This window comes from Spermophilus citellus (genome assembly GCF_964194105.1).
Source record: "Spermophilus citellus genome assembly, chromosome: 10".
NCBI lineage: Eukaryota > Metazoa > Chordata > Mammalia > Rodentia > Sciuridae > Spermophilus > Spermophilus citellus.
In genome coordinates this window covers 112,689,815-112,714,541 of record NC_138197.1, presented here as the reverse complement: position 1 = coordinate 112,714,541, position 24,727 = coordinate 112,689,815, and the positions used below count along the sequence as shown (strand labels likewise).

At 37.5% G+C, this 24,727-nt stretch overlaps 2 protein-coding genes across 2 annotated transcripts in view; one reads left to right on the top strand and one right to left on the bottom strand.

The window, feature by feature from the left end:
- CCDC38 (coiled-coil domain containing 38) overlaps positions 1–4,929 on the top strand; it is a gene marked incomplete at both ends in the record, with an annotated part of 36,823 nt that extends 31,894 nt beyond the window's left edge. The window contains 3 exons of the mRNA XM_081310855.1: positions 1,874–2,079; positions 4,143–4,236; positions 4,816–4,929. Of these exons, the coding sequence (XP_081166981.1) occupies positions 1,874–2,079; positions 4,143–4,236; positions 4,816–4,929 (414 nt within the window). The remainder of the gene's footprint in view (positions 1–1,873; positions 2,080–4,142; positions 4,237–4,815) is intronic.
- Positions 4,930–5,904: 975 nt separating this feature from the next.
- Positions 5,905–12,533, bottom strand: SNRPF (small nuclear ribonucleoprotein polypeptide F). Its single transcript, XM_081311598.1, has 4 exons — positions 12,375–12,533; positions 10,626–10,751; positions 6,595–6,659; positions 5,905–6,034 (listed from the first exon to the last, which is right to left on the bottom strand). The coding sequence occupies exons 1-4, from the start codon at positions 12,375–12,377 to the stop codon at positions 5,968–5,970; spliced, it is 261 nt and encodes an 86-aa protein (XP_081167724.1). The 5' UTR covers positions 12,378–12,533; the 3' UTR covers positions 5,905–5,967.
- Positions 12,534–24,727: the final 12,194 nt, after the last annotated feature.

Below are 24,727 nucleotides of genomic sequence, written 5' to 3'. Positions count from 1 at the left end.
TTGTATTCTTTCTTTTGCCCTTTGACTCTGTTGGGCCAGACCCTCAATCTCTTTTTCATATATAATTTATCTTCCTAATCTCATTCCCTTTTATTTCTTAATGCTGTTCTTGTTTTTTTAAGAAGTTTTTTCTTGTCTTTTCTTTTTCTGTTTGATAAGGGAACTTAACAAAAAAAAAAGTGAAAGGAAAAAGATACCCTGAAATGTCTCTGTCCATCTGTTTCTTAAATTTGTAGGGGGTCTCATTTAGAAATGTCTATCAACCATTATTCTCCTATTAAAGTTGCTTTTTCTCAAAACGAATATCCAATATATATTTTAAAATACCATGTTTTGTTTTGTTCTAATGATTTATATTCAAAGAATTTTTTAAAATATCATTTTTAGTTGTAGATAGGCACAATACTTTTATTTTATTTATTTTTATGTGGTGCTGAGGATTGAACCTAGTGCCTCACACGTGCTAGGCAAGTGCTCTGCCACTGAGCCACAACCCCAGCCCCAGCAAGAATGTTTGTTCATGTGCAGTGGTTAGTATTTCAGCCCCATACGCTATTTTTTTTCTTTTATATTTTTCTGTATGTCTCCAAAGTTTTTTAATGGAATGTGATGTTATATAAACAGGAAACATTATTTTAGGGAGAGGGAAAAAGGGGACTTTATGGAAAACAGAACCTTTTTTTTTCTTTGCTTCTTTTACATTTTGTATTTCTCCAAGTTTTCTATAAAGATCATTTTTAATATAAATAAGAAATAAGTATTTAGAGAGGGGGAAAAAGGAGCTTTATGGTCAACAGGACCATGGAAGGGATCTCTGAACTAGGAGGTGGGAGAGACAAGCTGTTAAGGTCCAGTTTAGTTCAGTTCTTTGCCTCAATGCTGGTGGCTGTGCAGGGAACTTGCATTTCCAGGAGGGGTTTTTCAGGGCTCTAGGAGCCACGTCTGACTTGAGTGTGTCATTTGTTTTTGGCTTTATGGTGATTCTCATCTTCTTGAGCAGAAGTGAGATTTGGGGCAGGAGGCTACCTAGAGAGTGGTTTACCTTGCCCAGCAGTTTCTTGAGGTCCCAGGTTAATGGTGGAGAAGGAGGAGCACAATTATCTTATGGTCCTAAAACAAGTTACCAACCAACTCAAGCATCTATCTCTACCAACAGTTAAAATGGCACAGTGGTGAAGTACAGGGATCAGCAAGGTTTGGCCTAAGTTTATTTAGACTGGAATATGGCAATGGCTTCCCAATGACAAGCATAGAAATTAATCTCCTAAAAGAGCTCTGGTAGGCCAGCAGCCTAGGAATCTGTTTTTGCTTGCGAGAGAGAATGCATTCATTTACTCAGCAAACATTAAGTGTATAGTGCTGTGCATAGTGCTGTGCACAGTGCTGTTTTAAATACAAGCGTAAGTATAAGAAGTTGCTCCTGCCTTTGCTTGTAGTCTAGAAGGGGGAGATAAGGTATATACAAATAAACTGTCAGAATGATTATAGTTTTAGCAATTAAAATAGAATGATAGAATAAAAATGCATGTGGCAAAATGAATGATTACTTTTTATATCTAACTGTATTTTGAGAAAATCCAAAGTGTTGCTATGATGATCTGACTATATATTGTGATATAAATATCCTTGCTGCATTTTCTCACTGATCTAGGTCATATTAACATTTTCCTTTATAAAAAGGAAACACTGAGGGACTGGGGTGTGTAGAACATACCTTTTATCCCCAACACCAATAAAGAATAGAAAGATAAAACTACATACTGGTATATGAAGGATTTTTCATTGTAACATAGTAAAACGGAATTTGATTTTATCAAATGAGCAACCAAATAGTGATGTGATGTTTCCTGCTTTCTTTACTTTTCAATCTCAGGAAAAACTGATAGATTCACTTAGTAAAAAAATTAATCAAGTATATAAAGTCTGCATTGGAGATGCTGAGGTTGGCAGCCTGAATGCAGTTCAAAAGCTGGTCAAAGTAGAGTCTCGACTGGTGGAACTGAGCGACCTCATTGAATCCATCCCCAAAGAAAGTGTGGATGCAATCGAGAGGATAAAACAGAAGGAGAGGCGACAAAAGTATAGTCACTGCTTATGAATATATTGTTAATGAGAGACTGCTTTTGCTTGGATTGCACATTGAGCAAATCTCAGATGGCAAGGATGCCACACAGAGATGCACTGGAGGGGTCAAATCCAGCCTTACCAGCCTCACAGAACTATTATTTGGTGTGGGAGACACTTACATCACATATTCTTAGGAAATAGATGTTCTTATTACCAATGGTAATGAGCACTATGAAGGAAAGAAGCCCGGGGAACAGTTTGGGATGAGCAAGTGGGTCCTTTCAGCATGGAAACACGAATCTTCACAGAAATCTGCACAGGAAGTACTCATTTCTTTAGAGCTGTCATGTGGAAGAACTGTACTTGTGGTAAAGGACACAAGGCACAGAATTAGGAGCCTTTCATTGGAAAACTGTAGGAAGATAATTTAAGAAAGATTGCTTGAAAAAGTCAGAGCCAGCCACACAAGTAGGGTTTCCCTCAGTGCATAACTGCCAACACTTACCCAGTAACTCATTTATTCCTCAAAACAACCTCATGAGGCCTGTCCCTGAAATCCCCAGCCCCCTATCCAATTGGGCCCTTTCAGGAAAACACACTTATTTACAGATTTCTACACCAAGTTAAATAAGAATTTTAAGTACATACTGTGGATGCATTGATTATTATAGCATTATTGCCTGTGTAAGGTGGCATGTAGGAATGTTTATAAGTGGGATAATGTTCATGTAGCAAAAAGCACACTAGGAGGCAGGATGGTACTATCACTCCAAGCATGGCCATGAAGCCTGGCTGTTGGGTTCAGTTCAGATCCAACTGTTTACAATGTTGCGATATTAGGCAGGCAGTATATTCTGTTTAGTTTATCTGTCAAATGGCAGTAATAATGGTACTTATAGGGTTGATGTGAGAATCAATCCATACAAAAGCAGCAAACATGCTTGGCACATAGTAAGCTCTCTAATATAGTCATTAATATTAGATTTTTTCTACTATGTACTACATTACTGGTGTATGGGGAATATTGTTTCTCCCATATAAAAGTGAAGTCTAGAATATATTAAGGTGAACCTAATGAGATCTTATTGAATATAAAGCAAACATGAAAATCTAAAGGGAGGATCACTTTCTGTAAGGTGACCTCACTATGCATGTTCTCTACAGTAGCAAATGTATTCTCTTTAAAGTGCAATTACAATTTATTTGCAGCAGTGATACACAAATCAAATTCCAATTATTTTCATTTGTATTAACAATGATTTTACTTGATTTTCTCCATGGTTTCAAAGTACCTAGATAACACCCAATTCTGGATTAAAAAGTGTTTTGTATATCAAGTTTATATACAGATATATCAGTATATCGTCTTACACTTTGGATACAATCATACAAGTTCATAAAGCAACTAGCACTTGGTGCCTATTCTGCACCAAGCTGTGTACTAGACTATTTCTATTTGAATCTTTTTCCGCACAAAAACCCTAAAAGAGAGTAAGATAAATAACACTTATTGGTCTTATTTCAAGAATATCACACTTTTGTGGTGTACATCGAATTATATACACTTGTGATCTATATAGTCTTCCTGATGTTATACTTAAGTAAAAAGGTTTTAAAAGATAGACAAGGGATAGCTGGAAGTTAATTTAAGTGGCTATGGTTCAGAAAGTGCTGCAATAATAGTGGAATGCTGAGAATGCTTGGCTTTTAGACCAAGGTCTAGGTAGATTTTACTTGTTCCATAATGAGAAAATGGAATTTCTTCCCACTTGTAAATAGGATTTCTTCTTCATATCTACCTGAACATTCAAAAGCCACCTTTTTTTTTGATAGTTGTCGATGGACCTTTATTTTATTCATTTATTTATATGTGGTGCTGAGAACAGAACCCAGTGCCTCACGAGTGCAAGGAAAGGGCTCTACCACTGAGCCACAACCCTAGCCCGCCAAAAGTCATTGTTATGGGAATCTCATATTTAGACAATTCATTGCCAAATAATAATTATGTATATATCTTTACTTTCTGTGGACTTTAGAGTACTTTATACAAGAATGTTCTTCCCTTCCTGTGACAGGTTACGAGAAGAGAAAATGAGAGAAAAACAAAAGTACCAAGAAGAAAGGCTAAAAGCTGCTCTGGAAAGAGCTGTAGCACAACCAAAGAAAAAGGTTTGTGTTTTGATGTTAACAAGTCCAGCTGTATCAGTACGTGAATGCCTCTGTGGTACAAAAATAAAATACCTTACTCTTCTAATTTATCCAGGCTGAATTCCAGTGAAATTACCTTTCTTGCTCTCAGTTTCAATTCATCTCACTCTGGTGGTTTAAGAAGATAGTATACAGTTTTCTGAAATTTTTGTTCAAAAAGATTTCTAAATGATGGGCAAGAAAGCAATCTTGTCTAACCACGGAGGAAGCATGAAGTGCTATGGCACTTAGTTAAAAATGAATGTTGGCCTCCAACATGGTACTTTTTCTAGGATGGCCATATTGGAACCACATGCTGTTTGATGGCTTTACCCAAATCTCCCCACTTCCCTATAAATCCTTATCACTTTGACTTCTGCATTCTGCTACTGACTTTGCCTAACATGCTGAACATCCACTGTTATGAATGCCTTTTAACTATGATTATTTAGCATTTTAAACCACAGTATTCCAATATAAATCTAGTTTATATTAGCATTTTACATTTTCAACAGAAAATGGTTATGCTACAGAACATTAAGTAGTTTTCTTTTGTTTCAGATGGGAAGACGACTTACCTTTCGTTCACAACCTCCATCTGGTAGCAAACATGATCTAATTTTCATCAAAGATACAAGAACAAAATCACTGGAGGAAGAATATTTTTTTGGTTGAATAGGAGCAGTAAGACATTTTATTACCAGAATGTTTTACATAAATTTTATAGATTTTGGCTTTCATTAATGGCAAATCTTGTCCCACATAATGTCCTAATCAATTCAAGGAAGGTAGGGTCATATTCTGTAGAATATGGTAGTAGGAATGAGAGTTTTTGTAGCTTTTTATTATTCATATTGTTTTATATAGCTAAACATATCTATATTTTGAGTTGTCTCAGTTGAGGATACATATCCCAAATTAGTTGAATTACTTTTAAAGTATAATAATGGCTCGTTTCTGACAAAATGAGAATTTAAATGATGTATTTTCTCAACATATCTATAGGGAAGCACATAGCATACTGTTATTACTACAGAATATACATTTAACAATGTAAAACTAAAACAAATGAGAAGTTTTGAGGGGTTTAAAACTTAAGCGAAATCTACTAGATTATGGTCTCAGAATATAACCATGAGACTGATTTTTGTTTCATATGAATTTCTGTTCAGAAAACTTTATTCTCTTAAATGAACAAAGCATATGCCTCCCACCTAAATGTCAGATCACGATTTCTGTTGTGCCCTATCTCCAGTCATTGTAATTTTCAGATGATGTTTCAAGTTCAGCTGTAATACGTGCATTATTTAGCTTACATTGATACAGAATTAACACTGTTTTATTAAATAATAGTCTATATTAAGAAAATGTTTAACTTTACACGTTAAGTGGATCAAAAACTTTGCTTTAAAAGGTCCATTAATATATAACAAGAAAAGGGCGGAAATTCACTTTCATAAAAAATTCTGAAGTATATAAATAATTATCCCTTATAGAAAAAAATAGTATTGGGCTTATAGAAGAAAATCAACTTGGAATAGAAAGTTTGGTGGCTTTTTAAAGCATTAGTTCTGTGAATCAACTTTCAACTATTTCAACATTTGAGCTTCGCATGTAAATATCTGCATATAAATAGTTCACAAGTCAAGCTGAAAAACAAAAACAAGTCTTTATTGTCTAGAAATATATATAAAGAAATCCCCATGAAAGTTGCTATTCTCTCATCTCCCCATCTTCTTCCTCTTCTTCAACACCTCTGATATAAAGGACATTATTACACCTGTAAATAGAAACAGTTCATTTAGTCGTTTCAACCCAAAATTGTATGATCTGAAATACTGTTGCTAGATTTTTTCATTATGAAAATACTACATGCTAAATTTACTTACTATGATTCTTGCTCTTTAAAAAAAAAAAAATTCACTTAGATTTGTTAAAAAGCCTGCTTAATTATGGTACTTATATTTTTTACCATGTGTTTGTCTTAATGACATTTTCATAAAATAATTACTAGAATTTGGAGGCTTGCTAGTACTAGAAAATGAGTACACCAAAAATCTTTTAGCAACCAGACTTAACTAAAATTCAAAACTAAGTTCCTGCAACTAAAGTCAATGAAAAAGATTACATCTATGAGCCAGTAAATGTAATTAACACTAGAAAAAAAGGATGAATAGCTCCGAAGTATTTAAATCTTACCTTTGACAAATTTTAACAATATCAAAGTCTAGTTGTAGAATATTATGTTAAATTAAGTGATTAAAACAAAGTAATTCAAATTGAGGTGCTAATTCTAATGCTCACCACTAACTCCTTACATATACTACTGCTGTTTATTACCTTATTAAAACTTCACCAAGATGTCCAGACAATGCTCCATCTATGTACTCTTCTGTATTTGCAAGCTTTAAATAAAAAGAAATATATTAGTTTAGTTGCATAGGAGGAAAACTGTAACACACCTAATACTGGTGAGAGAACTTATTAACTGAGACCTTTCTATGCCAACAACTCAAATTTACCTATAATTAATAATCAGAAGATGGCCTTTTTTATCACTACTGTACTTTTTGGTTTCTCTATAAACAGTCAATAAAATTAACATTCATGAATGTGGAACTAATATGTAATAAAGCTTGTTTCAACAGAAGTTGTTAAAACTTTCAAGTTATGTAGTATTTCTTTCTATTAAATATCAAGAGTATAATCAAAGAAGGCACTCTCCAATTTATAAGTTGTAATTTAAAAGTTTTCAGAAAATTTAGTTCTAAAGTAGCAGACATTAACTTTTCTCAGAGTAATAACATTATAAATCATACTGAGATGTTCAAATGGGTATACAAATGCTGTGGTTAATACAACCAAAGAATTGAGTAAGAATTTTGAAAATATTTTTATTTACTAGTAAACAGGGAAAAACAAGTTGTTGACATTAAAGAGTTGAGTTAGGAATGACCTTTGCAGTTATTTCGGGGAACTCTTATTTCTAATTTTAAATCAAAATTTTTAGATTTTTTTTTCTACTTATAGGTTATATACTTTACTTGTAATTAAAAAAGAAAAAAAATCACCACCAGGGCCAACTAAAGCTCACAAAAGGAATAAGAACAGAGAGAAGAAGTTTCCTCTACAAGTGGCCAAGGGAAAGAAAAATAGGGTTTTAAGAGAATGTGTAGCAAGGGATTTAAGACATTTTAATGAATTAATCCTATTGCTAGATATTACTGCCTCTCTTGTAGAAACAAAAAGCAACAAATAACCCCCTGTACTCAGAGAATATGGTTTCATTTGAACCATATGGCTGTTGAGACAATTCATTTATACATAACAGTTATCAGAAATAATTAAGAGCTCTGGGTATGGTGGCACCTGCCTGTAATCTCAGAGGCTGGGGAAGCAGGAGGATCGTGAGTTCAAAGCCAGCCTCAACAAAAGCACGGTGCTAAGCAACTTAGTGAGATGCTGTCTCTAAATAAACTATAAAATAGGGTTGGGGATGTGGTTCAGTGGTCGAGTGCCCCTGAGTTCAATCCCTGGTACCCTCCCCCAAAAATATTGAGAGCAATTTTTTAAAAAGATGATTATTTTTAGCGTATTCTCCAACATTTAGTTTCTATATTACACAACAATGCTCCAAAGGCTTTCCATCATTTAGTAAATTCAAAGCCCTTACCGCTGCTTACAAGGCTATCCACTGCTACTATTCCAACCTAACTTTCTTTCTCTGCTCTGACATTATTACTGTACTTTGAATACAACAAACACACCCTTGCCCACAGGAGATTTGCTCTTGGCTCAAACTGGGATGCTCTTTCCCTAGCTATTTGAGTTGCCAATTCTGATCTTGGCTTCTTTCACTTCCCCAGAGACACTATCCTATCTAACACTGCATGCTCTGTCACCCTTTTTCTGCTTTTTCTTTATAGTGTCTATAATACCTGATATTATATCATATTACATTATCATCTCTCACCACTAAAACAAACTTTTGAGAATAGGGACTTGTTTTATTTATTGGTACATTTACAATATCAGAAAAATAATGGGTATTCAATAAAATTTTTAGTGAGTGAATAAACCAAAAGCTGATATCAACATGGTTCAAATTCATGTTTCTAGCAGGCTCACTAGGAAGCTACATTAAGTCCAAGACCAAATATTAAATGATGATATTATTTATTCTTCTTTTCTAATGAGTATAGTTTCCGTAACATAAAACACTCTTTTAAACTGTACAACTCAGTTGTTTTCAGTATATTCACAAAGTTGTGCAACAAACATCACTAATTCCAGAATGTTTCATCATAATGGGTATGCTTTTTGGACTTTTTTATAGCTTTGGTAAATGACTCCCGTTTCAAGAGTTTTCCAGACCAAATCATGCTCTATAAGAACTCTGAGGCTCTTACCATCACCTATTCAGATGGTATACGTTTAAGGAAAACCTTAGCTCTGCCTACCTAAGTACTCCTGCTAGGACTATTTACAAGAATAGAATACTTAGGGTTAGGGATGTGGCTTAGTACTTAGACTCACCACATCTAAGACACATTCAAAAACCTGGTTGGAAACTACAGCTAAATAACATATGACAAAAAATAAAAAAGACACAATTAGGCATTTCTCCAAAGATAAACTAATGGCCAATAAACACATGAAAAAGTGCCCCAAAAGAAATGCAAATCATAATGAGAAATCATTTTATATCCATTAAGATAGCTATAGACGAACATATATATATATATACATATAAATGTACTTATACAGATATGCATATCAGTGTACACACACACACACACACACACACAAAATAAACCTCATAAAATTAATAGGTGGCAAGGATATGGATAAACTCAAACCCCTATAGAGAGCTGATAAGAATGCAAAACCATGCATGCAGCTGCTGTGGCAAACAATATGGTAATTCCTCTAGAAATTAAACATAAATTCCATTTCTGGATGTGTACCCAAAAAAAACAAGACTTAAATAGATATTTATACATCCAGTTCACAGTTCAAAACAGCCAAAGGTGAAAATATCCGAGGTATCCATCAATAGGTCAGAGAATTAAAATGTGATATATCCATACAGTGGACTATTAGTCACAAAAAATGGACGGACCCTGAATGTATTATGCTAAATGAAACAAGCCAAACAGAAAATGACACATACATTTGTCCCTTGGAATCTACAGAGGTGGTTCCAGAATCCACCTGCCACAGATCTGAGGATGCCTAAGTCCCATACATAAGCTTAGTATTTGCATATAACAGGCATATCCTCCATATATTCTGCATATCTTACATATACCTTAAGTCACCTCTAGATTACTTATAACACCTCACACAATGTAAATGCTATGTAAATAGTTATTATACTCTGTTGTTTGTGGAATAATGACAAGGAAAAATGTTTGTACATAATCAGTACAGACTCAATTTTCCCCCCAAATATTTTCAATCTGCAGTTGACTGAATCTGCAAACATAGATAATGAAACCCAGAGATACAGAGGGCTGACTAAACTGTATAAAGACAGTGGTTAGCAGGGGCTGGGTAGGGGGACAGAGGAATGAAGGGTTATTTTTTAACGGGTATAGATGAAAAAGTCCTAGATATAGATGATGGTGATAGCTATATAACAATGAATGTATTTAATGCCACTTGATTATATATTTGAAAATGCTTAAAGTGGCTAATTTTTAATATATATTTTACTGCAATTAAAAAATTAATTGAGGTTGTGGCTCAGTGGTAGAGTACTTGCTTAGCATGTGAGAAGCACTAGGTACAAATAAATGAATAAAATAATGGTCCATCATCTAAAAAAATATTTTAAAAAAATTAAATTACAAAAAAAAAAAAAAACCCTGGCTGAATCATTTATGGAAAATAATTTAACAGACAAGTATTCAGGTTATCAATTCCCCTGGCTGATCCATATTTTCCATGAAGAAGTGCTTTTATTGGTTTACTTTGGTGTTGTGCCTTTAGCCCTTATTAAAAGTTTGAAGAATTTCACTTTAAAATTTTATTTCAGAGCTAAGAGAAATTTTGCTTCCTCCAGTAAACTAGTGTGCTTCCCTAATAGTACTGATTCAAATGTCAAAGTGCTTCTCACTTTGTAACTAATAAGAGTAAAATCTGTGGCTGAATTTTGATTTAATCCCATGTCTTTCACCTAGTATATCACAGACATTCTCCCTAACCTTTACTTTATTCTTGAATTTTGCTTATGTTTGTCGATTTAATTCTAAGTACTCTTATTAGTCACATCAGAAATAAGGCAAAGAAATTTAGAAACTTCTTGAGAAATAAGGCAAAGAAAATTATAAATAAAATTTTATGAACTTTATAACTCTTTAGCTTACCTGCATGTTCATATAGCCATCTACAGATACCAGGTAGCCCTTGTATTCCATTCCCCACTTGAGTTTCACCATCACTGGCTTTCCTGTTAATCCATTGAGGAAAGGTTTGGGATTGAGGGGTAAACTCTGTGCAAAGAACAAAAAAAAAAAAAAAAAAGGATTTAACTGATTCTTTTCCCTTAGCTCAGCTTCCATCATCTACTCTACAAATTATCGGTATTTCATATATCCACATGAAGCAGACTCTTGAATTCCTATTTTCATTTGTATTTATTGAAAAGCATCAGGAAAATTTAAATATCCAGTTAGCCAATTTCACCTTCAAATCATCAAATAAAAATATTCATTAGGTGCTTAAGAAACAATGAATACCTGCAATATTCCTGTTCCAAGCTCTAAGGAAACAAAGCAACAGCACTAAACACACACAAAGACAGAGTCCTTGCCCTCTTGGGGGGGTGGTGGTGATAAAGATAAACAGTTATATTGCATATTGCAATGTGCCGTACATATACATAAATCACATATATATATATATATATATATATATATATATATATATATATATATATATAGCAATACTGCAATGTTGTGCACAAGGGTACCAATCCAGGGATGAAAAGAAATGTAAAGGGTACCCAGAATAAGTTATGAGGTTATTTCCAGGGGGGAAAAGTCCTGTTCCAGACAAGGAAGGCCACCTTTGTAAAAGTAGGGAAGTCAAACAAGCTAATCTCAAGAAGACATAAGAATATGGTATTGTCAGTGAAAGCTTCCAATACAAGACTTCAGAAGAAAGCGAGGGGGCAGATTGTGCTTGATAGCCTTTCACTTTAATTCTGGGAGCTAATTTGACTTTCTATCTTTAGTAGTGTTTCTTAATGCAATCGCTTTAAAGTTCACTTATTCTACAAATCACTAGTACTCCCAGTGAACTCAGACAGCCTCTCATAATTTTATCCATCATCTCCATAAAACCTAGCTACTAAACCCTCATGTTCAGCGTGATCTCAGAGGACCTGCGCAGTAACCTACTAAAGGGTCTCCAATTTAATATTCATGAAGCCAGTATTTTAAAAGTATATATCAAATAATGTATCTCTGTTTTAAATGCTTCAATGACTTCCACTTGCTCTCGGAGTGGAATCAAACCTCTTAATATGATCCAAGAGGTCCTCATAACTCTTATTCTTGTAGGCAATGGTAGCTTTCTGTCAGTTCTTCTACTTGGTCAAGCTTGCTTTCAGGCCGTAGTGCCTATGCTCCTTTTCCCTGTGCTTGGCACACTCTTCCTCTTGCTACCCAGGTTAAATTTCACCTTCTAAGGAGGCCACTCCTGACCAGCCAATGTAACCACTCAAAGCATTCTGTCTGCTTCCTTCTTAGCGCTTACTTTAATCGCAACGATATTTTTCTGCACAGACTGGGATTCCCAGTATCAAGGAATGAAAGCGGATTCCGGGGTACTGCAGGTGAGAAGTAAACACCCGCTTCCGTTTTACCAGGACCCTGTAATCCCAACCAACCAGAATAGCTCACACCGGGATGCAAAGGGGCAGGAGGAAGCAGGGGATCTCGTTGGGGAAGGGCATAGGAAGGAGGGCGTGCATCTGCACCCCAAGAGCAGGGAGAAAAAGCGGGCAACCCGGTGTGCGGAGCATCACGCGGATGAATGGAAAGCGCGCGAAACACCACCGGGCCCGGCGAGGCTGATCGCCCTCCCTCTCGGGCAGTTCTCTTGCTCCTTACCATCGCGAATACCGGCGAATGCTGCTGGCTACTCGCCGCCGACCCAGCTGTAACCCGTCCCTCGTGACTGGAGCACCTAACCGAGGGCCCGAACCACCGAGCTCCGGGAGAAATGGCCGCCAAATAGCATCGCAACCTTTCACCTCTCACCACGGTCCTCCGGCTGCTCTGATTGGACGAAAAGAAATGCGTGCTGATTGGAGGAGGTGGCGGCAGTGTCTCCTAGCAACCTGCGGCGAGGCGTGGGTGGCCGGCGGAGGGCGGCGTGGAATTCTGCAGGGCTGAGTCCGGGAGACCGCTGGGCGTTCGCGTTGGCGACCCTGCCTGGCGTGGGCGGCTGGGAGGTGCTGTGCTCCCCGTGGAGCGGACGTGATCTCTCGTCAGCTGAGCTAATGACGGCTTACTCTGTCCTCTTACAACCGAGAGCTAGTTCCGGGCTCGCGAGTTCCTACTTATCTCCCCCAGAATCCGTGTGTTGGGGGGCGCCTCTACCACGGCCCTCCGTCTCCCCGAAAGTTCTCCACACTAGAATGCCCACTTGGCCATTTTTAAGGTGGGAGGAGCAAGACTAGACAAGGGGAGGTGAGACGTGCCGAGGAGGGTCGGGCACAGACTTGGTTGCAGACGAGTCTAGAACGCCGTGTGACGGGCTCCGGGTGGTTCTTTTGCTTCGCCAGCTGAGAGCCGGCGCGGTCTGTGGACCTGCGTTTGTAATTAAGGACCTGGGAATATTGCACTACCAGGAGTAAGGTATCAATTACGCTTGTCTTTCCCATAATCTTAGGGTTTCGGGCAATTGACTCACTTGATCTGAAATGCAGTGCCATTCTTCGAGAACGCTGCCTTGGGGGAATATCGCTTTTTTGCACCTTTAAGGAGATAGATTGAGCAGTGAGCCATCAGTGTTTTTTTCTGGAGGCATTACAGAGCAGAAAGAGTTTGGAGGCGACGTGTTGGGTAGTGTCCTAACCCCCTGAGGTTTTGTTCCTCAGCTGTATCCTGGCTCTAAAAAGTAACGCCATCCTCAAAGTGTTGTGAAAATTAAATAATGTAAAGGCGATTAAAACTGCTCGGCTAAGGGCTCAGTAGGTGTTGTTATTTTAATATTGTCCGTATAAATTTTGGAGAAGACTGACAAGACACAGTAATTTTTAGTGTACACCAGTTTTTGAAAATGTTTACCCTAAGGTTCATTGGATTTTTCTCTTAGTGTCAGTCATTCATAAATCTTCAGCCTTTTTATGGATTTTAGTGCCTACTCTTTCCCAACAGTTTGGAAACCTTTCTGAGGAAAAGGGAACCAAAACGTATTGAGTACCTCCCATGTTCTGTTAGGATATTTCATGTAATTTATCGTATTTAAATCCTCATGGTAGACAGGCACAGTGATGCATGCCTATAATTCCAGCAATCTGGGAAGCTGAGGGCTGTGGTAGGAGGATGTCGAGTTCAAGGCCAACCTGGACTACTTAGCAAGACCCCTTCTCAAAATGAAACAAAAAGGACCAGTGACGTGGTTCAGTGGTAGAGTGTTTGCCTAGTGTGTATGAGGCCCTGGGTTCAATTCTGCACCACTAAAAAGAAAACAAAACAACAACAAAAACGCTTACAGTATTTCAAGGTAGGTATTATTATCCCCATTTTGTAGGTGAGACAGGTTTAGAGAGGTTACATATTCTTGCTGAAAGAACTAGAAGGTAAAATAGCTCCAATACCTACAACTTTTCCTTACACCAATGTTGTCTCACCCCCAAAGATGTTTGAGAACAAATGTAGAGAAATACAAATGTTAATATAGAATGGTAAGGATAGAGTTTAGAGTTTTCTTTTTGAATTCATCATCTTCCTTTTATTTATTCTCATAATCTCAGCATCTTATTGTTCTATGATTATGGTCAGAATTAATCAGAGTAGGCTTAAGGGGAGAAAAACTCAAGATTTGAGTGTTTTCTGTCTGGTAGAAGTTTTGTGCATATTATGTCAAACCCGAACGATGGTAGTATTTTTTTATTCAAAAAATTAAGACTCAGAAATACATTTTCTTCTGCAGATCATATAGCCACTAGCCCTAGATTAGAATTCAAGTCTTTTTGCTGTTTAAAACCCACTGCACCACTGTATAGAGACAATCATGCCTTAAAGGAAACCTGGTGTTATGGTTAGAAGCCAAGACTGTCTGAAATTAAATCCTGGCCATGTGTGAGTTGTCTCTGCTCCAGTTTCCTCATTAGTAGACATAATAATGGTGGCACCTATCTTACAGGGCTGCTGGGTAGCATGCAGTATTTGTAGTGCTGTGTCTCCTGATGCTGAGCAGTTTCAGGCATGGGCAAGCAAGCAGGTCCATGGACCACCACAGCGTAACCAGGGGGACTGCTGCATTCCCACGGGAAGAGGGACCTGCTTACTTTCTGTTTGTTGTTCAAAAAGTTCTGGGTCCTTGGCTCTGGTTCCCAGCTCTGGTGGAACCTCTATCTGGGTAACATCCTTCTGGGCTCATCACTTTACTCAGGGCACTTGGGGGCAGGAGAACCAACATAAGAATGATAATGCCCCTGTCCTTTGTTGTGCTATGTTACAAACTGCCTTGCTCTGACTCAATGAATCTCAGCATCTATTTTTGGCACCTGTAGAGGGGTTTATTCCTTGCCACTTAAAGTTCCTGGCTCTTTTTCGTAGGATTGACATGAAATGAAAAACATTACATAATATATACAAAGCATTTAGTACACTATCTGGTTGGAGTTGGTGCTTAATAAATCTTTGTTCCCTCCTACATTTATATTCAATCAGAATCTAACCACAATCCCCCCAAAACTCTGATGTAAGTAATGTGAAACCTGTATAAAAATAGCACCTTTTTTATTTATTTATTTTAGATCTCTATAAAATGGAACTAAAGGAAAAGTATTAAAAAGTAATCTCCTTAGTCCAGAATTTTCCATGGAAACAGAACCATTGCCAGTCCTGGCCTTTAAGTGTGCTCCAATGATTAAGTCAGCATTGATCAATCAGTGAATGTTAAACTTAGAACCCTAGAGACACCTAGTCTAAACATCTGGTTTTGTAGATAATGAAATGGCGTGAATTAGACCTAGGACCTTCCTAGGTCCTAGAATTCATGCATTTCTCATTATACCAAGTTACCTTTTTATCATCCAATTTATTCTACAAAGGATTTTGTTTTAATCAGCTTTTTCTTTTTTTAAAATTACATCATGTATTTTATAAAACATTGTCATATAGGATTTAATCAGCAAAGCAAAACTGCAATGAATGTTTGTTTTAGTCAGTTTTTTCTTTTGTTGTTGTTCTTCTTTTTAGATACACACGATAGTAGAGTGCATTTTGACATATTATGCATACATGACTCCATACATAACTTACTCTAGTTAGGATTCCAATCTTGTGGTGGTAACTAATGTGGAGTTTCACTGGTCACGTATTCATATATGAATATGAGAAAGCTGTGCCCAATCCATTCTACTGTCTTTCCTATTCCCATCTCCCGTTCCCTTCATTCCCCTTTTTCTAATTTCTATTCTACCCCACCCCGGCCCAACTTATTTTGTGTTAGCATCTGCATATTAGAGATAACATTTGTCCATTGGGAATTGGCTTATTTCATTTAGTATAATATTCTCCAGATCCATCCATTTACCAGCAAAATCATAAAGCCATTCTTTTTTGTGGCTGAGTAATATTTCATTGTGTATACATATCACATTTTGTTTATCCATTCATCTGTTGAAGGGCACCTAGGTTGGTTCCTTAGCTTAGCTATTGTGAATTGAGCTGCTATAAATATTGATGTGGCTGCATCACTGCAGTATGCTGATTTTAAGTCCTTTGGGTATATACTGAGGAGTGGGATAACTGGGTCAAATTGTGGTTCCATTACAAGTTTTCTGAGGAATCTCCCATACTGCTTTTCAAAGTGGTTGCACCAATTTGCAGTCCCACCAGGAATGTATGAGTGTACCTTTTTCCTCACATCCTCTCCTAATCCAATCATTTCACCTCTGAATAGTCTTACTTTAACATAGAAGCTTTGGAGGGACACGTCATATCCAAACAGGTCAAGGGGCAGCCTCACTCCCAGCATTAGAGACCAAGCAGGGTGAAGCATCCCCCAGACGGGGATCTGACATAGACTGTTGGAGCCTGAGTGGGGCAGAAAGGGTGTCCACAGCAGGGTGAAGGGTGTGGCCCCTGTGGTGCTTACGGGAAGTGAGGAGGATGCCTATGCAGAAGGATGACCTGGCTCATCCAATTGGGGTGAGTAGGGCATGCAGGAGAAGGGCAGTGGCAGGATGGGAAATTTGTTACAGGGACACTAATCAAAGGGAAAAATATATATATATGTGTGTGTGTGTGTGTGTGTGTGTGTGTGTGTGTGTGTGTATATATATATATATAGAGAGAGAGAGAGAATTAGAACCAAGCATCTAAATACCAGAGAAGGGATTGCAAACATGGAAAAAGAGAAAACTAGAAAAATGATGTGATGTTGGATGGGGATTGAAGATATTGGAATTAACCCAAAGTATTGGTATAGAAAAACTTAGAGATATGGGTAAGTGTGTATTAGTATTAATTAGAGCCATCCTAGCAGGTGTACCTGCTAGATATCTTGTGGTTTGATTTGCATTTCTCAAAGGTGTAATGATGTTAAATATCTTTCCATGTATTTGTTGGCCATTAGTACTATATTTTCTTTGGAGAAATATCCATTCCAATCCTGCATACATGTTTATATATTCTATTTTTAGAACACTTGGATATACTCCCTAATTAAAAATTAAACTAAACATTTTAAAAAAGAAAAGTCATTTCACTTGCTGTGGTTCGCCTAGATCAGAGTTTTCAATTTCAGTACTACTTTTGGTAAAAATAACTCATGATGTGAGTAGTCATGTGGATTGGAGCCTGCTTGGCAGCATCTCTGGTCTATACCTACTAGCTATCAGTTGCAACCCCTTTCCCTCAAAGTTATGACAACCCAAAATAACAAATGTCCCATAGGGGATACAGTTGTCTACTGAAGATCAATTGTTTATAAATAAACCCCCAGACCTGGTTCACTTAGCAGGAATTGAGGCTTTGCAAGTTACTTTATTAAAAAACAAACAACTAACGAATTGTACATTTATTTTAATATAGATTGTATAGACTGATTAAAACTTCAATTGAAACTTCATGCTTTTTCCTTTTTATTAGATGAAATCAGTTCAAAATACAAATACTGGTTGATTATCATGAATTAGATCTGAAACCCTGATTAGAATTTATATATGATTTATAAAATTAAGAGATTAATTTATTAATAAATTGTATTTAACTCTTTAAAATTATAAATTCAAAGGGTAGTTTTGGGATGGAAGACGGCCAGCGTCTCATTGAGGGTTCTTCTGCCCAGAGGAGTCCAAGGCACCCTAAAATCTTAATATCTCAAATAATTAACAAATAATAAAACACAAACACTCAGAAATATATTTACAGACAGCAAAGCACCTGATAGATCTAATCCACAAGGATTCTTGAACTAGACAAAAAGAAAATGGGTTTCAAGTGTTTCAAGGGTGGAGTCCTGATGTCTTGCAGTCAGCAGGTTGATTGATATCTTGGCAAGTTACACCCATCTCAGATGCTATGTGGGGTCTTAGGCAGGGCTTGAGGGGGAAGTTCACTTTCATTGCAGTCAGTCCCTGTGGGGAGTGCCCCAGGGAGTTCCTACTATGTGCCACATAGTCCACACACAGCCCACAGACAGCTCCATGACAGGGTAGATAATAAAAGAAACCTTTGGGGGTAAAAATGAACATTACTGACCAGCATTGTTGAATTTAAACTTGGTTCAGTTCTTTGCCATGTTTCCACAGGGTGGCAGTAGTGAATTTTGAGTAAAATTTCAGATTGACACATGAGCACTTGAAAATTAATTGGTATAACTGAGGATTTCACTGATCTAACACACAAAACAAACCCCATGGATTTTTTCCCATAGTCTCCTACACAGTATAACTTCCACTTCCCTCATCCCTCAAATGTATCCAATTAATCAGATTTTTAAAAATAAAACTCATGGTGCTGGGGCTGTAGCTCAGTGGTGGAGCGCCTACCTTGCACGTGTGAGGCCCTGGGTTCGATCCTCAGCACCTCATAAAAATAAATAAAGATATAAAAAAATAAATAAATAAAATAAAACTCATTATTCTACTTCTTCATGTTACAGTTGCCAGCGGTATCTCCCACTTCTCCTCCTGCAAAACAAAATAGGGATCTGGATGTATTAGTGGGTGCTCACCAACAGTTGTTGGTTGCCATTACCAGCAGACCCACTCTTGGTCCTATTTAATCAGCTTTTCTATCACTGTAACCAAAAGATCTGACAAGAACATTTTTAGAGCAGGAAAAGTTTATTTGGGGACTCGTGCTTCCGAAGTCTCAGTTCATAGACCACTGACTCTCTGGCTCTGGGTCTGAGATGAGGCAGAACACCATAGTAAAAGGGTGTGGAGGAGGAAAGCACTCAGGACCTGGCAATCAGGAAGCAGAGCTTATCAGGGATAAAATATAAACCCCAAGTCACACCCCCAGTGACCCACCTCCTCCAGCCACCCTATGTGCATAGAGTTGATTCCTATCAGAGCATTAATGCACTGATTAGGTTAAGGCTCTCATAACCAAATCATTTCACCTCTAAGCTTTCTTGAATTGTTGCACACATGAGCTTTTGGGGGACACTTCATATCTAAACCATAACATTGTCCCATAGATCACAAAGCCTGGCCCTGAACAATGGGCCATGGTCTTTTCACAATTCCATGTACTTAGAAAAGATATTCTCTATGGAGAAATCTCTTTCCCTATTTACTTTCCCTGAAAAATTTCTCCTCATCTTACTTCGATGGTCCAGCTCAAATGGGCATTTTCTGTCTGAAGCTTTAGGGTCTTCTGTAGGTCATTAGTTGTTCTGTTACACAGGCAACAGGCACTACACCAGCTACCATGTTTTAACTCATTAACTTCTGTGTTACTACTATTAGACGTTCCCTAGCACATAACAGAACTCCTAGAATATATTAGTGAATTTCTTAGTGAATAAATATATATGATATTCCTAATGGATATTTAAAATAGTGAAACATCAAAAAACTATTTAAATGTCCAACAATCGTGGTATAATATCTAAGTATATGATATAGATAGCTAAATGATGCAGCCTTTAAAAATATTACTGCTGAAACATTCCAAAGATTGAGCAAATGTCTATGCTATAATATTAAGTAAGCAATATTATATACAATAATATTATATACTATTTCAAGAATATTAAAATGCATATAAACTTGTGCACACAAAAAGTAGAGATAAAAATGTTAACAGTGGTTATATTAGTATAGTATGGCTTATAAATGATAAAGAAAAGAGATGATTAATAAAAATTGATGACAGTATCAACATATAGCTGAAAATAGAATGAGTAAAAATAGCATATAAGAGAGCAAGTAAAATAATAAAAAGTAACCTAATTATTAGAGTATTTTTTTCCAAGTGTGGCAGAGACCCCTGGTCACACTTGCTTTTCTTGCTGGGCCCAGCTGGACTATATTTCCCAGCTGCTACTGTAGTCCAGATAATAGAATGTGAAAAATGATGTGTTCTCTATTAGACTTGAACCATCAAAAGCTTCCATGAATGACCCTCTGTGCCCTTTTCCCTCCTAACTTGATGCAGATGAGCAAGATGGCCTAGAACTTATGTGCTGAAGAAAGAAACTTGGTCCTTGGGTCACCATTTGGAGGAGAGCTTCGAACTGAATGGAAATACTCTTTCTGTACCTTTTATAAGTGAACAATTAATGTCTATTTGTATACAGCTATAGGGATTTTATATTACACCACAGTCTCTGATAGAACGTAAAAGAGCAAAATAAGTAAGCAACAAATGTGTAAGACCATAGCTGGATTACTACAGATATATCTGAAAATGTTCACCACCTTCAGAATTCTTATGGTAAATTCGGAGGAGTATTATATTCACAATGAAGGTATCAGTCCTCAGAGTTGTAGATAATAAGTACTAAATTAATGGTGCAGACAATAAATACTACTTAAGCAATCAGAATCCCTTTGCCATAAGAAAAAAATAATAATAAACTGAGATAAAGTGGCCAATTCAATAACAAGGGGGTTGGTTAGCTAGATGAGAGATAAAATGGAAATTATCAATTTCATTTCAAATTTCTGTGAATATACATGGTTAGAGCTAGTAAAATTTCAAAAGACACAGGCTGGGTGAGGTGGCACATGCCTGTAATCCCAGAGACTCTGGAGGCTAAGGCAGGAGGATTGCAAGTTCAGAGCCAGACCCAGCAACTCAAGTGAGGACCTAAGCAACTTAGCAAGACCCTGTCTCAAAATAAAAAATAAAAAGGGCTTGGGGTTGTGGCTCAGTGGTTAAGGGCCCCTGGGTTCAATCCCTGGTACCAAAACAAAACTTTTTTTAAAAAAAAGTTTCAAAAGACACATAATAAAATACAAGATACTTAGTAAATTTATTATAGATAAAAGTATAGACTTTGCTATACCACCCTGCCCCATAAAAGCAAATAATTCTATTTTCAATACTTTGTTTATTCTACTCTTTCAAGTAAAACCTATGAACACTTTGCTTCCTCTTGATTTTGGCTTTACCCTATCTGTCAGTCATGATTTTATGGGCCATGGACACAACATTTCCAAAAGGAAGGTATAATTTAGTAGAAAAAAATCTCAGGAAACAAAGAAATATTCAGCTATGATGTGCTGTAAGGTAATGAACTGGGAAAATGTATGGAGAGATGGAGGGGTGGAGATCAAAACCAACTCATGTCAGGGAGATCTAATTTACCTAAATTTGCCACCAATTTGCCAAATGTCAAATAGACCCCAAACTGCCAATATCTAAAGCAGGTTTGGGGGCTGTTTACCACAGTGAGTTCACTCAGCCGCAAAGGTAGAGGCCGGCTCTAATTTTCACAGACAGAGAGGATAATGAATGCCTTGTAATGGAAAGTCTACCAGCAGAGTGTAAGGTATCCTAATATGAAATACTCTCCAAGTTGCTATTCAGCTTAGCTGAACTGATAAATCCTTGCAGGAAAACAGCTGTAGCAAAATTTCTGTGGTGAAGTTGCCATGTAATGAAAATTTCCAAGGAGATCCAAACTTCAGCAAATGTGTGATTAGTAAATCGGTGCCCTCCAGAAGTCAGAGAAGGATTCCTGAAGAAGTGATGTTTAATCTGAGTCTACAAACAAGGGAAGACATAAAAGATGTCTTTAATGGCAATACTTGCACCACTAATGCAGTATTTTCTACATACTATCCTTTGTGGCAATACATGACTACATGTATTTGATATCTACACTCAGGTCCTAAAATGTAAGATGCATAAAAGTTCATTCCGTGTTTACTGGTAAATGTTGGCAGAGTGTGGTGAGATGCACAAGGGTGGCTGCTGGATGACCTGTGCCTTTCTCTGGGTGGCTTGGCAATGAACCAGCGGGGCTTGGTGGCTCCCTCTTGCCTCTCCAAGTGTTCCAAGTGCCTGAGCAACTTAGCAATTGAACCAGTTCTGGGAAGCTGTGTCCCCAGCACTGGTATGGGGCTCTGCTGGGCACTGGGCACCCAAGTGAGAACTTTTTCCTTCACATGCAAGGCTCTTCTCCAGGGGGTAGGAGGGTAAGGCTGCTCTTCTGGAGCACAATCTCTGAAGGTATCTAGCCATGCCAAGCCCAGGAAATCATGTCCCTGGGATGCTATGCAGCTGCTGACCCTTCTGAATGCAGATTCCTGCCTGTGTAGACCTTCACTCAGTTGGGTGGTGTCTCAGGTAGCGAGTGTTTCACCTTGCTAATATGGGATGGATGAATAAACAAATTGAAGAAAATGAGCAGACTCAGCTCTGATCTAGACTGTTATATAGGCATGCTATACAATAGAATTACAGGTGAGGAAACCAGTAAAGGTTTGAAACTGCAGTTTTAATGCTTAGTAATCTCTTCTAAACCGAAGCTTAATTGAAGATGCTACCTTTGTTGAGCATAACATATCCCCTGCTCTTTCTAGTCTCAATGCAGATGTTCATGATGCTCTTGGACAACGAAAACCTCATCAACGGTGAGTGAACAAGTGTGTTGACTTTCTCTTTTTTGCCACTATCTACAATTAATTGATTGCACTCCCTAGAAAATGGATGAATGAATTACTTTCATGGAAGGGAAGCACATGTTTGTGGTTTTATTTTGAAATAATTTCAAAATTTACAGATATACTACAAGCATACCCTTCTTCCTGAACCATTGGGGAATAAATTGCCAATGGGATGCTCCCTCATGCCAAAATATTCCTTACAAAGAAGGACATTTTCCTACATAAAATCAAAATCAGGGAAACAAAATGACACAATGCTACCCTTTAATCCATGATCTTCAATCAAATTCCATGTGATCCCATCTATGTCCTTCAAAGTATCGCATCCAGGATCACAGGTTGTAGGGTCATTTTATCTCCTAGTCTCGTTCAGTTAGGAATATTTCCTTAATATTTCCTAGACTTTCATGACTTTTGACATTTTTGCCGATTACACACACCTGTTACGTTGTTGAACTTCTCTCAGTTTGGGGTTATTTGGTGTTTTCTTAAGATGAAATTCATTATGTATTTTTGGCAGGAATATTATTGAAGCAGTGCTGTGTTCTTGTGTCTTATCAGGTGGCATGTTTTGATTTGAACCTTTATTGGTAATAGAAACTCTGACCTCTTGATTAGGAAACTTTCTGCCAGGTTTTTCCATTATGAAGTTATTCTTTTTTCTTTTTTTTTTTTTTTGGTAACAATATGTATTTTGTGAATGTTCTTGGAGGCTATGTACATATCTAATTCTTCATCAAACCTTGGTCCACTACCTATTAGTATCCATTATGCTTCTAGGCTGAACCAGTTACCAGGATAATTGCCAAATTACTGCTGACATCCTGCGCAGGCCATGGAAATAGGGTTCCTCTTGGTGCAATGGGCTGGCTGTGGAATAAAGTCTAAGAAAAATAGAGCAATGAAAAAACCTCAGGACAGGAAATAGTTTTTAAAAAGTGGGGGCGGATGGGCTAGCAGGTCACATGGATGGAGCTTCCACTCTAAAAAAAGCAAAATGGAGCCAATGCTTGGTTTATTTATATTGGGGAATATCAGACGTTTGCCATGGAATGTTCTTTGCCAAAAAAGGTAGAAGGTGGACTGTTCAGTTCCCAATGGGTTATGCCCATCTCTGGAACTACTTTGAGGGATCTCCCTGGTCATGTGCCTTGGGTAATCTATTGAGTGGAAGGAGTCACAAATAGTTCCCAAGGTTAAACCTAAATCTCCCTGGCTTCCTCATAATGAGTGAAACCCTCAAGTAATTCACGGGTGGCTTCCTGCATCAAATAGTGACTTACTGACTCCATCGACACTGGTTAGTTTGTAATCCATTGTAAGAAAAAGATACATCCTTTCCCGCTTACTCGTTTACTTATGTAATGTGGACTCAGGATCCTATTTTATTTAGTGACTTATGTTATGATTATTTATTTTGATGCTCATTACTTGTCTGTTTTGAAACAGGGTCTTGTTATGTTACCCAGGCTGGCCTTGAACTCCAAGGATCAAGCAATCCTCCTTCCTCCGCCTCCCAAATAGCAGACTACAGGAGTGTGCCAGTGTGGCTGGCTAATGATGCTCATCACTTCTTTTCAGGACTCATGGATCCCTATTTTATTACATGGATTTGTGATATGGTTCTATTTATATTTGTGCCTCAGTTGTCCCATGCTTGGATGGGAGAGTCCTCTTTTAACTGCCTTTGGTGCTCCTTTGATGTGTAATCATCACTTTCTGATCCAACAAGGTGCTTGGTATTGGGGTGTTGATGCTCGCAGGTCCTCTCACAAGACACCACTGGAGGATATGTGCATGTACATGTACATACATATGTAACCACATCTGTATTAGTTTCCTATCCCTATTGAAAATTCCACTTCAATTTCACAGAACTCATTCTAATTTTCTCATCTGTGTTTCCCTTCATCTGCAATATTTTTACTTATTTGATCAATCCCCTCCACGTAACCAAGTTTCCATCACCATGACCACCCCCATCCCACTCCATTGGATAATATTCTCACTTGCTTGATACCAACAGACTACCCCAAACCCCTACTCCCTTGACTCCTTGACTTTTCCATTCTTACTTTGTTCAGCCTCATCTTATATTTAGAGAGAATTGTTTTGAAAGAGAGAATGGGTGGAAGCAAGCTTTTTAATTTTTAT

Excerpts from the sequence above, each read along its gene's own strand:
- SNRPF (XM_081311598.1), bottom strand. Across the intron at positions 6,660-10,625 it reads ATGGCTATATGAACATGCAG|CTTGCAAATACAGAAGAGTA; the intron begins GTAAGCTAAAGA and ends TTTTATTTAAAG. Across the intron at positions 6,035-6,594 it reads CTTGGTGAAGTTTTAATAAG|GTGTAATAATGTCCTTTATA; the intron begins GTAATAAACAGC and ends TTCTATTTACAG.